This window comes from Gopherus evgoodei, chromosome 4 (assembly GCF_007399415.2).
Source record: "Gopherus evgoodei ecotype Sinaloan lineage chromosome 4, rGopEvg1_v1.p, whole genome shotgun sequence".
In the NCBI taxonomy this organism is placed as follows: domain Eukaryota; kingdom Metazoa; phylum Chordata; order Testudines; family Testudinidae; genus Gopherus; species Gopherus evgoodei.
Genome location: NC_044325.1, coordinates 45475001 through 45487847, shown reverse-complemented (window position 1 = coordinate 45487847; position 12847 = coordinate 45475001). Strand labels below are relative to the sequence as shown.

At 38.3% G+C, this 12847-nt stretch overlaps 1 protein-coding gene across 1 annotated transcript in view; it reads left to right on the top strand.

The window, feature by feature from the left end:
- The window catches only part of YLPM1 (YLP motif containing 1), a 39140-nt gene extending 26729 nt beyond the window's left edge, over positions 1-12411 (top strand). The window contains exons 14-15 of the mRNA XM_030559143.1: positions 8675-8805; positions 12374-12411. Of these exons, the coding sequence (XP_030415003.1) occupies positions 8675-8805; positions 12374-12377 (135 nt within the window). The 3' untranslated portion in view covers positions 12378-12411. The remainder of the gene's footprint in view (positions 1-8674; positions 8806-12373) is intronic.
- Positions 12412-12847: the final 436 nt, after the last annotated feature.

Below are 12847 nucleotides of genomic sequence, written 5' to 3'. Positions count from 1 at the left end.
TTATCTCTTAGAAAGGTTTGGGAATAAGCATGTCGTCTTTGCCAAAATGCACTCTCTTTGGTTGCTAATAATAGCTGATTACTCAGTCTTGAGGAGGTATATAATTCAGATAACTGAAACCTGGAGAGTGGGCTTTAAGCTTGGTTTTATTTGCCAAATATTTAAAAGGCCATGATGGCATATTAAATAAATGTAACTTCTTGGAGCTGTATCTACTCAGTGCTTGATGAATTGTACGTGCCAAATCCTGGCTCCCACTACCAAAGAGCTAAATTGCAATTAAGAAAAGGTAACAGTGATTCTGAGAGACACTGAGACCTTTTTCCTGATGAAAGCTCACTATTCTTTAGGAATGGGGTCAGCGCCGATAGTTTCTAGAAGAGAAAGGAAATATAAAAGTTAAAGAAAAGATCTCTATAGGCAGAGTAGAGATTAATAAACTTTTTTTTTCTATTGATGACTCATTTATTCTCTTTACTAAGTTATCCTTTGACGGAGAGAATAAGTCTGAACAAAGTGTGATCAGGAGTTCCATCTAAAGACATTTCACTGTTCGCAGGAACATGGCTATTAACTTCGGATTGCCTGGAAATGGGCCATACCTAAAACAGATAGTAGTGTCTTTAGTTTTCAGGAGCGACTTGTATAAAAGTGTGTGTGTGTGTGTGTCTATTATGCAATACATATAACCACAGATTTGAGTTGCATAAATCAAAGAGAAAGTGTATGGGGGGTGTGAAAATTGAGCAAATTATTAATTAAAAACAGTCCAGATATAAATATGGCTTCCATTCAGAAACACAAGAGGAAAAGCAGCAAAAAGTTATCTACTATGGTTATCTCTTCTTCTCTCTGATGTGGTCAATGTCAGGGAGAGGCAAGTCAGACTAATACAGAAAGGTGAAACAGTGCACTGTCCTTGATATCTGTTGTCTTTTTGAGAGCAGTTGGTGGGAGTACTTGCATTTATTTTGTTACCCTTCCATTTTGCTCTTGGAGAAGGAGGAGTCAGAAGCACCTATGAACTGGCAAATGTCCCTGAGAGACTGTCTTGCACCAAAAGGTGACATCCGAATCTTGTCTTATACTAATTGAAGGAGGAGGATACGGCACAGATTCAGCACACAGTACACAGGGCATTTAATTCACACCATCATATAGGGTGTCCAGATGTGCCGATTGTATAGGGACAGTCCTGATATTTAGGGCTTTGTCTTATATAGGTGCCTGTTACTCCCTACCCCCATCCCAATTTTTCACACTTGCTTTCTGGTCACCCTACCATCCTAGTCACTCATACTTTGATATATCAACTCTACTGGACTCTTTGTATAGTTCAAAAGAACCCTTCTGTTTTGTGCTTGATGATATGAAGTATTGACATTTTTAATTCAGTGTTGTCAGCATATTAGTAAAACTAGTGCAATTAGCACAGTGTTCCATAAAATGCAGTGTTCTAGTAGTAAATGAGCTTTTGAACAGGTTTTAACGCACAACTACTAAAATGTTTGATGTAAATATACATGTTCGTTACAGTGAATGATTACAACACAGATGACTTAGTTCCTACTAAATACATATTTGATTTAAAAAACTACTTGCAATTTAAAATACATAATCTGTAGTAAACTAAAAATCATTCTTAAAATACTGAAACTACAACTGGATAAAAGATAGAATTGTATAAAAACTTCAGAAGAGTCATGCTGTGATGTATATAAATACAATATATGCAACAGCAGCATCTCTCTCTAGAATGTTATACTCTAATCTAGTAGTCAGCCTGTATAGTGCCAGTATACCCTAATATCTATAGAGAATAGAAATGGAGTTTAGTGTAATAAAATTGATCTAAGGATTGGGACTAATCTCTTGCTGAAACCTGTTTATAGGGATGCTTACCCCCTTTAGAGAGAATAATACTTATAACAAGTTTCTCATACAATATGTTGGCTTTTTAATATGATAACATAGAATCATTAAATAGTATAACAATTTAAGTAGCTAAAACTGGAATATATGAGAGATCATGGGCAAATAGTATAACTAAATCCTCACTGAGAGAGCACTGTAAAATGGAAATATCATAAAAGAATAATCAAATGGATGCTTGCAAAATTTAAAATTTTGAGTCACATGGAATAAAGTAGCTGAATACTTTATTACATATAAAATGCATTCTTTTTATTATTGATACAATAGTTGCATTTTTATGACCAGCAATGTTTGAACTATGATACATTTGCAGTTTTTCAATAAGCAACTTTTTTTAGTGTTTATATCTCATGTTTCAACAAAATCTAACTCTAATTTAAACTGATAAAACCTTTTTTTTAAAAAAAGGATTTACCATTTAATGTTAGGAGTTCATACTAAGTTGACTTTGCATACTAAATTTTTGTTTGTTCCTTTAATAGGAATATTCAGTGAAGTCTTGCTGTAATGAATTGTTCTGGAAATACATTCTTAAGAGCATATGGCTAATGTAATTGTTTTTTGCAGTTGTATTTGTAGTGCATTGAATATTCTCAACACCTGATGATTTTTGTTACAAAACCTATGCCATTTTGGGCAATATAGTGTTGTAACTTTGCATACAGTTTCAGTACTATTGCTGTCTGTTAAATTTGTTCTGTGTTTGCAGAAGCAGCGCTCTTGTAGCAATGCAAAAGAGCCACTAAAAACACTGAATATAAAGTGGATATAGAAGTTCTGAAGTATCTAGTAACCCGGTTTCCGTTAGTTGCTAACTGTGAATTGCACTTTACCAAAAGAAATGTTTTAAGCTCCCATTATAATGCTTTTTCCAGTTCAGAAGTGATATGTGTGTGTGTGTGTGTCTCTAATCCTTCGAGCTTCTCTCTGTGTGTGATTTAGGGTTACATTCCGAAAAGCAAATGGGAGATGGACACTTCTGAGGCAAAGCTAGGTGGGTATTTTTTTTTTCCTGTTTTCTATAGTTGGTATCTGATGGTATGTGCAGAACTTTAATTTGCTTATTTGTGATATTTTTCTTGCCAAAGACAAAATGGCTTGTATTGATCTCATAGATATGTATGTGAATCTACAAGACCTTTCTCTTCCATATAAAATGTAGGTTCTCTCTTCTGCGATAGTAAAGGTAGAGATAGTCTAATGTTCCTAGCCATAGCTGTTTTACATGCTTTGACATAGAGTATACATTTCCATACTGATGCTCATCCACCTGTTCAAAGAAAGTAGTTTCTTTAAAAAGAAAAAAAATGCAATAATTCATTCTTCCTCTGTGTTGTAAACAGGCAACTGAATCCATTCACACTACACCACATTCGTATTCGTGCTGCATACATTTTTTTCTTGACTCTAAATTTTCAATTGAAAAAGTGTCTGTCTTGTAACATGGGTGTCGTGCTGGCTGAAGGAAAGGCTGGTGTACCCTTCTCCTTGCATTTTCATTCAGTTTTACTAAGGCATTTCACAAAGGGGTTAGAAACATAAATACTATACCTTATCCTGCTTCTGTTTTATATTTACTTTTTTTGAGCCAACAGGAGAATATGGTTAATTTAATAATCAAGGAGAGACTGTTTTTCCTTAAGAGAAATGTTTAGTAGGGAACAGTACTGGAGAGCCTTCCAAAACTGTCATGTGACCAAATAGCAAAAAGCGCCACACTCTGAATCTGGTTCTGAATGATCCAGTCATAATCACTTCCTTTCAAAGACCTAGATATAAAAATTACTGTCAGCTGTTCAAATGAAATTCCTTGAGAGTTGTGGGATGCTTTTCACGGGATTCAGAATGGACCTTTCTGGAATAGAAGGGGATGATTTTAACTCCACTACCATTCTCACTGATGTTGCTGTGCTGCTGGATGTTATCTGTTATAACTGATATTTCCATCAAAATCAGGAAGAGATATGCAGGCACAAGGCCGAGTGATGGAGCATGTGTGCATGCAAAGGAATTTCCATTAATATGCAATTTTTGAGCAACAATGTTTCTTTCAGGAATGGTACTAAAACAAGATCTTGGAACAAACCTGGATAAAAGGATCACTTTCAGTCACCTTTATGATAAAATAATAAATATCTGAAAGGGGATGTGTAGTGTAAATTTCAAAGAGAAAGTTCACTATATATAACTGCTTCACCCTCTGAACTGAGTCTGAGTATGGGATACATGCCTCTATATTCTTGTTTTCAAACCCTAACTGCATCATAGAAATGGCACCAGAAGACTCTGTTTGCATAAATGGCCTTTTGTTGCCTTTTATTTGACTGCTTTGCAGCAGCATCTCTTCTGCTGCCAAGTTCTCTTGATGAGTCATTGAAATCCTGATGGAACATTTAGACTTCCTGATACCCTCAGCACCGCTGGATGAGCCTTTTCTCAGTATCTGAGGCCTATCAAACAGCTAAGCAAATAAAGAAGAAACTTATTCCGAGGGTTGTGTGCATTCTTTCTGTAGAATTCACAATCCTGGTCCATTGTTAAGCTTATTTCTTAGAGCTTGCTGTGATAATTTTAAAGAAATGTTGCTTTGGAAATTATAGCGGAAAATACTGTATGTATGGTTAAAAAATTCAAAGCTGCTGGTTATCGTATTATATTCTAAATAACTCTTGTTTTTCATTAAATGTGCATAAGAGGAACGGAAGTGTCCCATTACACACAACTAACATTTTTAAACACCCCCACCCCCCAAAAACCCCTCAGTTACACACATTTTACGAATATTAAATACAGAAGCCTAAAATAAGTATGATACATAGAACAATTAAACTGTTTTAAATACAAATCATTCTTTGTGTAGCATCCCCAGCAAAACTGAATATGGGTTGCAGCAGAAACTAACAAATTAGAGGTTTTAAAAATACCTTCCCGCCTCCATTGTTAAATGTCACTAATAAAAAATAGAAGCAAAATAATTGTTTATATAATATGCTTTCCGGGTCTCAAATCCAAACTGTAAAAGAAATATAGGATCATCTCCACTTAACCCAAATGTGTACAAATAAATATATAATAAACTGCAAGGTTAAACTCCTTACAAAATGATGGTGTTAGCCACTGCTCTTGACATCAGCTGTTCACATTTCTTGTAACTAGCTTTCATCAGGAACTCAGCTAACAGGACACCAGTATTCCACAGTCACCGTGTCCTGTTGCTAAAGAGGTCCCTGGAAACAGACTGAATCTATCCCAGTTTTGATATAAATAGCCCCTTCCCCAATAAGTCTCAATTCTACAAAAAGCTATAGAAAAAACAAAATATGCTAAAAACAGGTATCATATCGCTACAAAGAGCCCTACATTCCGTTGTAATGGATTCTGTTTCCTAGAAGATTGCTCTATAAATTCAGGCATTGTCAGCCAAAACTGTGGTTAAAAATCTTGCATTTTGGGACTTAAAAGTGATTATATCAGAGCCATCCTAGGATTTCCAGGGTAATGCTTGGTGAGCCATAATTATTCCTAAGAGTCCATTTCAGCAATGACTGATTAAAAGTATATACTAAATGGTATGTAAAGCTGTAATACAGATTTGTTATTCCAGATTTGGGTTGTTTCCTGGGAGCTGCTGGCTAGTCCAGCATGTTTACACCCCGTAGACAGGCTTTTACAGAGGTGCAAGGGTTTAAAGGCAGAATCTTAAGCCAAATACATTTCTTTGGTGGAATCGGTTCACCCAGATCACTTGGCAGCTACAAATTCTGTTGTGCTTTCTATTTTTATTTATAAATATTATTACAGGTACAACAGAATTTTACCGGCTAAAGTATGTCATGGAGAATGTCTGAAATGTTGAGCTTTTGGCTGAACATACTTGTGACAGTCACCAAGAACATGAAAATCTCCTTGCCTCAGAGTTCTTGCTTTGGTTAATATTTATTCTGGTGGGGATGGTACATTCCTCTTCTGAATACTGTGTCCCTGCATACTGCTGCCCATTTTCAGTGTGTGTTCTGGATATAACCACAGCCACATTTTCATTTAAAATGTAACTACTGCTATATCAATGTGCCCTTCTCTATTTGTGCAGCAAGTTCTTCCATTTACAGTTTACAGAAATGGGCTAATGCTTGTTGTCTTGATTGAGGTACAATTGCCTCTTTGAGTATATTATTTAGAAGTATGGTTTAATAGTACAATGTTCAGACCTCACAGAAGGGGAAACTAACTTCACAATATCTGAAGTTTTATCTGCACTGTAAAACTTTATTTTAGCATGCAAATAACATTTCACTCACTCCACTATCAGTTGTTGCATAAAAAATACAAAAACTATAACTTTTTTTTGGAGGGGAGGCCAGTATTGAGAAACAAAAAGTTATTGGCTAATTTCAGGTGCTTTTATAATTAAAATAACAAAGGTGAGTTTTTAAAAATTTTCACAGATTTTAAGGATACTGCCATTTTGCTGTTTTTAGAACTTTAAACTCTGAATTATTAAAGTTTGAAAATTGGATGCTAAATAACCATTTATTTCCATAACTGCCGTCGCGGGCTCCATATTACAAAGTGAAACCTTGTCTGATAACAAGGAACCCTTCTGAGTTGATGTACCGAGAATCTTTGCAATAGGACTTTGAGAATGCTTTAAGGAGTGTCTGCTCTGGGGGCACCTCTGGACATGCCTTGAAGTACCACGGCATGGATGGAAGCAGATGTCCCTGGAAGGGCAGCCAGCTTCAAACACAAAAGGAGATTAAATTTAAAAACATACTCTATACCAAGATAATGGAATTCTTAAAAGAAGGATTATTCAAACTGACAGTGCAATCCTTAACTCACCTTTTTACATTTGAGTGTTGCAAAACTTTCAGGTACCGATTTGCAACTCTTGTCATACACAGGCAAAGTGGGAGAATTAACTCTTTCATGCTGGTGATCAAATGTGCTTACTACTCGCACATTGCATCAGAAAATTCTGATTTGCAGTGGGAAAGTGTTGATATGACTGCTGTATCACAGAGTTCCTCGACTTCTCCATTTGTCACAACTTCAATGTTCCTAAATGTGTGTGCTGCTTTCCTTTTCAATGCTGTTTATTCTGGAGCTCCTTAGGATAGCAGTGGTCTCTGTTGAGTAATTTGTGAACAATACTAAATGGGCTTGGAAATACCTTTACTGCTAGAGCAATATAAAGGACTTTCCTATGCCTAGAGTTTCTCTCCTGAAAGGAGATGACATCTCTCTGTGGAGCCGTAGTTACAAATTGGGCATATTTGATTTTGCATTAAGTTTCTTCTTTTATTCTTTGTAACTATTAGCACATCAAGAAAGCAGATACAGCTGTTCTGTGTTGATTTTTAACTGTAGTATCTTTGGGGAGGGGATTCGAAAATGCTTTGCTTGGGCAAATGAAAGGTTTGAATCTGTCCCAATTAAATGGGTCATAATGGATACTTGAAAATTCTGGCATTGAATGAGGGAGGGATTCACTTTGTTTGGCATGTGAAGTTTTACTGAAGTATGCACAAGTCACCATTCGTTTTTTTTGTTTTGCATGACCTCCAGTACTACTCTGCTCTTTGCTAATTTAAATAAAACAAAATTCATGTACATACGGAAATTCTTTGGATGCACATTTTTATACTGTCCTTTTCTGCTGCCCAGCAAATAGGCTGCTTTGTATTTGATTCGTTTCAGAGATCTCCTGTTGGCTAATTTAATAACATTAGTGACTTCTGAGTTAGTGTCACTGTCCTCACTGGCAACGGTTTACAGAGAACACCAAATAACTGTAAAAAGTCACTCTACATATACTTTAACATGGCAATGATTATAGAAATTGTTGAAAATACAAGGGCAACAAACTTAGTACATGACATTATGAACCAATGAATAAACACAAACGGAAAAAAATATTTTTAGCTCTGTAAAGCCAGTTTTGTGTCTTAGCACCTATTAATCCTTAACCTTATATACTTTGTCTCATTACCACTAGCAATCTGCTTTGAATAAGTGGCCAAAAAGAGCAAGTTCTTATAACTCAATTAATGTCATCTTGTTTCACTTTATCTCTCGGGCTGGTCACTCTGGTTCAATAAGCAACAGAATTAAAAAGTGACCTTTGGACAAACCTACTTCTAGAGCAGTCGTGTGTGTGACCTCTCACACCATGAATAATACCAGATTCTGAGTCTTTCTGCAGTCCCAGGATTTTGTGTTCAGTAGAAGCATTCTTCAAAAACTGCTCACTTATACAGTCCTTAGTAGGTTTAACAGTTTGATGGACACCAAGTTCCTGATATTGCATATTATACTATGTTTGACACAGTATTAAACCCAACACTGGGAAGAAAATGTGTGGCATTAATATTGTGTAAAACTGCAGAATAGATGAGACTGCCATTCCACCAACGGCTTCCAGCGGCAGCGTTATGCCTGCTGAGCATGGACGCTGAATGAGGTGAACTTCCAGGAAGATACGTTTTCCTCCCTCATACAAACAAGAATACTGAGTGTTACTGACAAAATTAATATGAAAGATAAATAAAAGTTGGAAATGGGAGTGAGTTGAAACAAACTAGAGATCATTCCACTCATCAACACAATCTGGATATGCAAGTTCTGCTGCTGTGAAATACAGACTCATCCTTTTGAAAGTGTCCCCTCTCTCATCTTGTTTGTGTGCCTTTTACACACATTTTCTCCTTTAACGCTGAGGCTCTGTGTTTGTTCTCAGACAAGCTGGATGGCTTGCGGACAGGCACAAAGAGGAAACGTGATTGGGAAGCAATTGCCAGCAGGATGGAGGATTATCTTCAGCTTCCAGATGACTATGATACACGTGCTTCTGAACCTGGCAAGAAGAGGGTAATAAACTCCTTTAGTGCTTAATATCTCTAAAGGACTCAAATAGCATTCTCTCTGGAACATAGTCTGCACCATTCATTCAGTTTGCCTGCATACAGGATTACTGTGGACTCGTTTCATGTCATTGTCCCATTAGATGCCATGGCAGACTGTTTTTAAGGACATGGTCTTCCAAACACATACAGATTTGATGTGATAAAATAAGCCATTGAAGATAGTGAAGATTAACAGCATATGTCTCAGTTTTTGAGAGTTAGCAAAAAGATATGCTGTCCTTAAGGAAACATTCTATATAAAGATGCCGACTTTCAAGAGAAGTCATGGATATGGGTGTTCTGTGTATGGTGTATGTTTTGCAGAGGCACAAAAGGTATATAGTATATAATGCAGAAAAGAGGCTAGTAAGTTTGTACTGTGTGTTGTATATGAGAGAAGAAGAAAATAAAATGGGTGGTACGTATGTGACTGTTATGATCTGTTAAAGTTAATCCATTTTAGTAGTAGACTTTGTAACAAGGATAGTGAAGGAAACAGTATGTGTTCTTAAATTCAGGGCAGGTTCAGTTTGAGTGATTTTCTTTGTGTATAAATAAAAATTGATCCTTTATCATCCCTGAATGTATGCTGCTGCTTAAAATACTTCTATGAACAGAAAGTAAAATTGCACGGAGACGCATGAATGTACAAATGTGCATGAGCATCACTTAAAATAATAATCTACCACAGTGTTTCTCAAACTGGGGTCGCCGCTTGTGTAGGGAAAGCCCCTGGAGAGCCGGGCCAGTTTGTTTACCTGCTAGGTCCGCAGGTTCGGCCGATTGTGACTTCCACTGGCCACGGTTCGCAGCTGCAGGCCAATGGGAGCTGCTAGAAGCAGTGACCAATATTTCCCTCGGCCTGCGCTGCTTCCAGCAGTGAACCATGGCCAGTGGGAGCTGCGATTGGCTGGATCTGCAGACAGGGCAGGTAAACAAACTGGCCCAGCCCGCCAGGGGCTTTCCCTACACAAGCGGCGACTCCAGTTCAAGAAACACTGATCTACCGTAAAATTAGGTATTTTAGAATAAGGTTGCTTAATTACATTTCCTATGAAGACAGTCACTAAAAATCAAGGAAACTGACAGTAAACTCATTTACAGCTATGGTCAACCAACTTATGTCTTACTCCCCTAAGCATCAATAAAATATAGTCTGGGTCTTCAGCTCAGCAACAAACTCCCTTTTAATTCCAACATACATTCAATAACCCAAACTCTAATCTCAGCAAGTTTAAGCTATATTATTCCCTATAGATGTGCGTAATCATAGTGTTTATACTAACTGAGCATGGAAAAATGAGGTTGAAGTGCAGGTTGTGCACATCAGAGGGAATGGGAGGAACTGATTGTATACATTGTGGTTACTTGTATGTTAAAACTGAAAGAGTTTGTCATGGAGCTGAGGAGTTTGTAATTGTGTTTGGGTGATAAAATGTAAATTGAGGTTGGTGTGGATGTTAACACTGACCGTTCTTAATTTTTAAAGATCATGTTCATAGAAAATGCAATCGAGCAACCTTTACTCTAAGCTAATTTTTGTGGAGCGCATGTTTGATTTTTTTAAAAGTGTAGGTAGATGGATGAGGAGGTTAGTTTTGGCCAGTTGAACTGGGAGGAGTTGGGGGTATTACGGAGTTTTTGGCAGGAGGATAAGAAGGTGATTGGGGAGGACAACAGTGGGATAGTTACTTGGAGGCCAGGAATGGGTTTAGCAGGAGAGTGGTACTCAGTGTGAGTTTGTGCAGGGTGGCTAGAGGGAGAAATAAGTCTGGAGAAGAGGACCTGAGGTTTCTTCTGGTGAATGTCCTATGGTTTAACAGAGAGCTCTCTTCCAGTGGACCACTTCCTCACAAACTGTAAGACATTTTCAGAGGTGAATGGGATTTGAGGTGGGGAGCAAGGCTGGGTAACAGCTCTCCCTAGTTCCATCCCCACCAGGGCCCCTATGTTGCTAAGCAAGGAAATACTCTTCACATTTGTTAACATTTTATTTTTATGAATATAAATATTTGTACAAAATTAGTGGTAATGGAAATAAATGTAAAAATTATTTCCTTGTACATTGGATTGGCAGAATGAGGACATTGAACTAAGTAGATTGGGGAACTGGGGTAGTAAGTGAGGGGTGGGCATTGGGGCCAATGAGTCAGCAGAAATCAGGATTGGAGGACAGGATGGGGAAGAGATTTGTTCTTGAGGGTATGTCTGCACAGCAAAAAAAAAAAACCCCAAGGCTAGCCTGTGTCAGCTGACACGGGCTTCTGGGACTTAAGGCTACAGTGCTATTTCATTGCTGTGCAGAGTTCCAGGCCCAAGACCTCTGGGACCCTCTCACCTCGCTGGGTCCTAGAGACTGGGATCCAGCCCGAGCCTGGAAGTCTACACAGCAGTGAAACAGCCCTGCAGCCTGAGCCCTGCCAGCTCGAGTCAGCTGACATGGGCTAGCTATGGATGTCTAGTTGCTGTGTAGACATTCCATGAGTTGCTTGCAGATACTGCTTCTCTAGCCCTATCATCACTCTTTCTACCTTGTGTCTTGGTTACAACCCTCCCATTAATTGCTTTTATGCCCTCTTCTCCTCTTCCTCCCCCTCCCCTTCCATCTATGCACATATGTGTGTGTGAGAAGGTGACTGCAGAGGTCTGAACAGATCAGAGATGAAGATTGTGAGTGACTTTAAGAAGCCTTAGAGGAGGAAGTGGCAGTTGTCAAGGTGGGACGGGACATAAATGAGCAGCTTAGCACAGTGGGTGAGGTAGTAAAAAGGTTCATCCAGAAATGTGTCATAAAAGCCAAAAATAGAAAAGAACTATTTATTGTGACTCCTTCAGTCAGTGCAGGATTGTTCCCTACAGTATATATTCCTCTACTTTGTCCAGTCTAGTTTTAAATGTCTCCCGGATGTAATTAAGCTTACAAGGTAGATGCAGAGAAGGATTATAGTTATGAAAAAACTGTAGTTCAACATTGTGTTCTCTGTTCCATTTCATTTGGGACAAGGAGAATAATGACTTGCACACACTATGGTTGTGAACACTAAGAAGTAAGCCTATGTAATCCTTCCTTACAGAAGCACTGTTGTGTTCTGTGGCTTTCCCCTAGTATCCCTCAGTCCCTTCACACAGAAAAATACTTTCCAATGGTCTCTTGTCTTTTGTTTCCTGTGGGCAGTAGGCATCCTGCCATATTCTTCCTCTAAGCCTTAGAATAAATGCAACCACTATGCTCTGAATCACAGAATTATTAGTGTTAAAATGGAAAAGACTTAATCATCTAGTCCATCCCCTAGCCAGTGCAAGATTTTTCTCTACTCTGAGATACATTCAGGACATTCCCTTTTAAATGATGTAATTAGGGGAACATCCACTGCTTCCTTTGAGAGAATGATTTGGGTCTTCAGTTTCAGAACCAAAATGATTGAGTGCAGGTTAAGAATTTTCTTTGTACACTAGTCTGTGAGTGAAAGGCCTACTAGTGTTCTAGTGTTTATTCTTGAAGGACTGTGTTACTGACATTATGTTCTTCGTAGGTAAGGTGGGCAGACCTAGAAGAAAAGAAGGATGCAGACAGAAAGAGGGCCATTGGTTTTGTGGTTGGACAAACGGATTGGGAAAAGATCACAGATGAAAGTGGTCATCTTGCTGAGAGAGCCCTCAACCGCACCAAATATATCTGAGACAATTATAATATGGAATTTTTGTATCTTTAAGGTAAGTGTTCCACCATTATACAAATTTAGTCTCACTGTTTTAAGAGTTGAGGATGAGATTAAAGCGCACACATTGCTAGGGTTCTCCCTTCAGATATTCTTGTTCTTCTTCAAGTGCTTGCTCATATCCATTCCAGTAGGGTGTGCGCGCGCCGCATGCACGTTCGTCGGAAGATTTTTACCCTAGCAACACTCGGTGGGTTGGCTGGGCGCCCCCTGGAGTGGCGCTGCTATGGCGCCGGATATATACCCCTGCCGACCCAGCCACCCTTCAGTTCCTTCTTACCGCCCGTG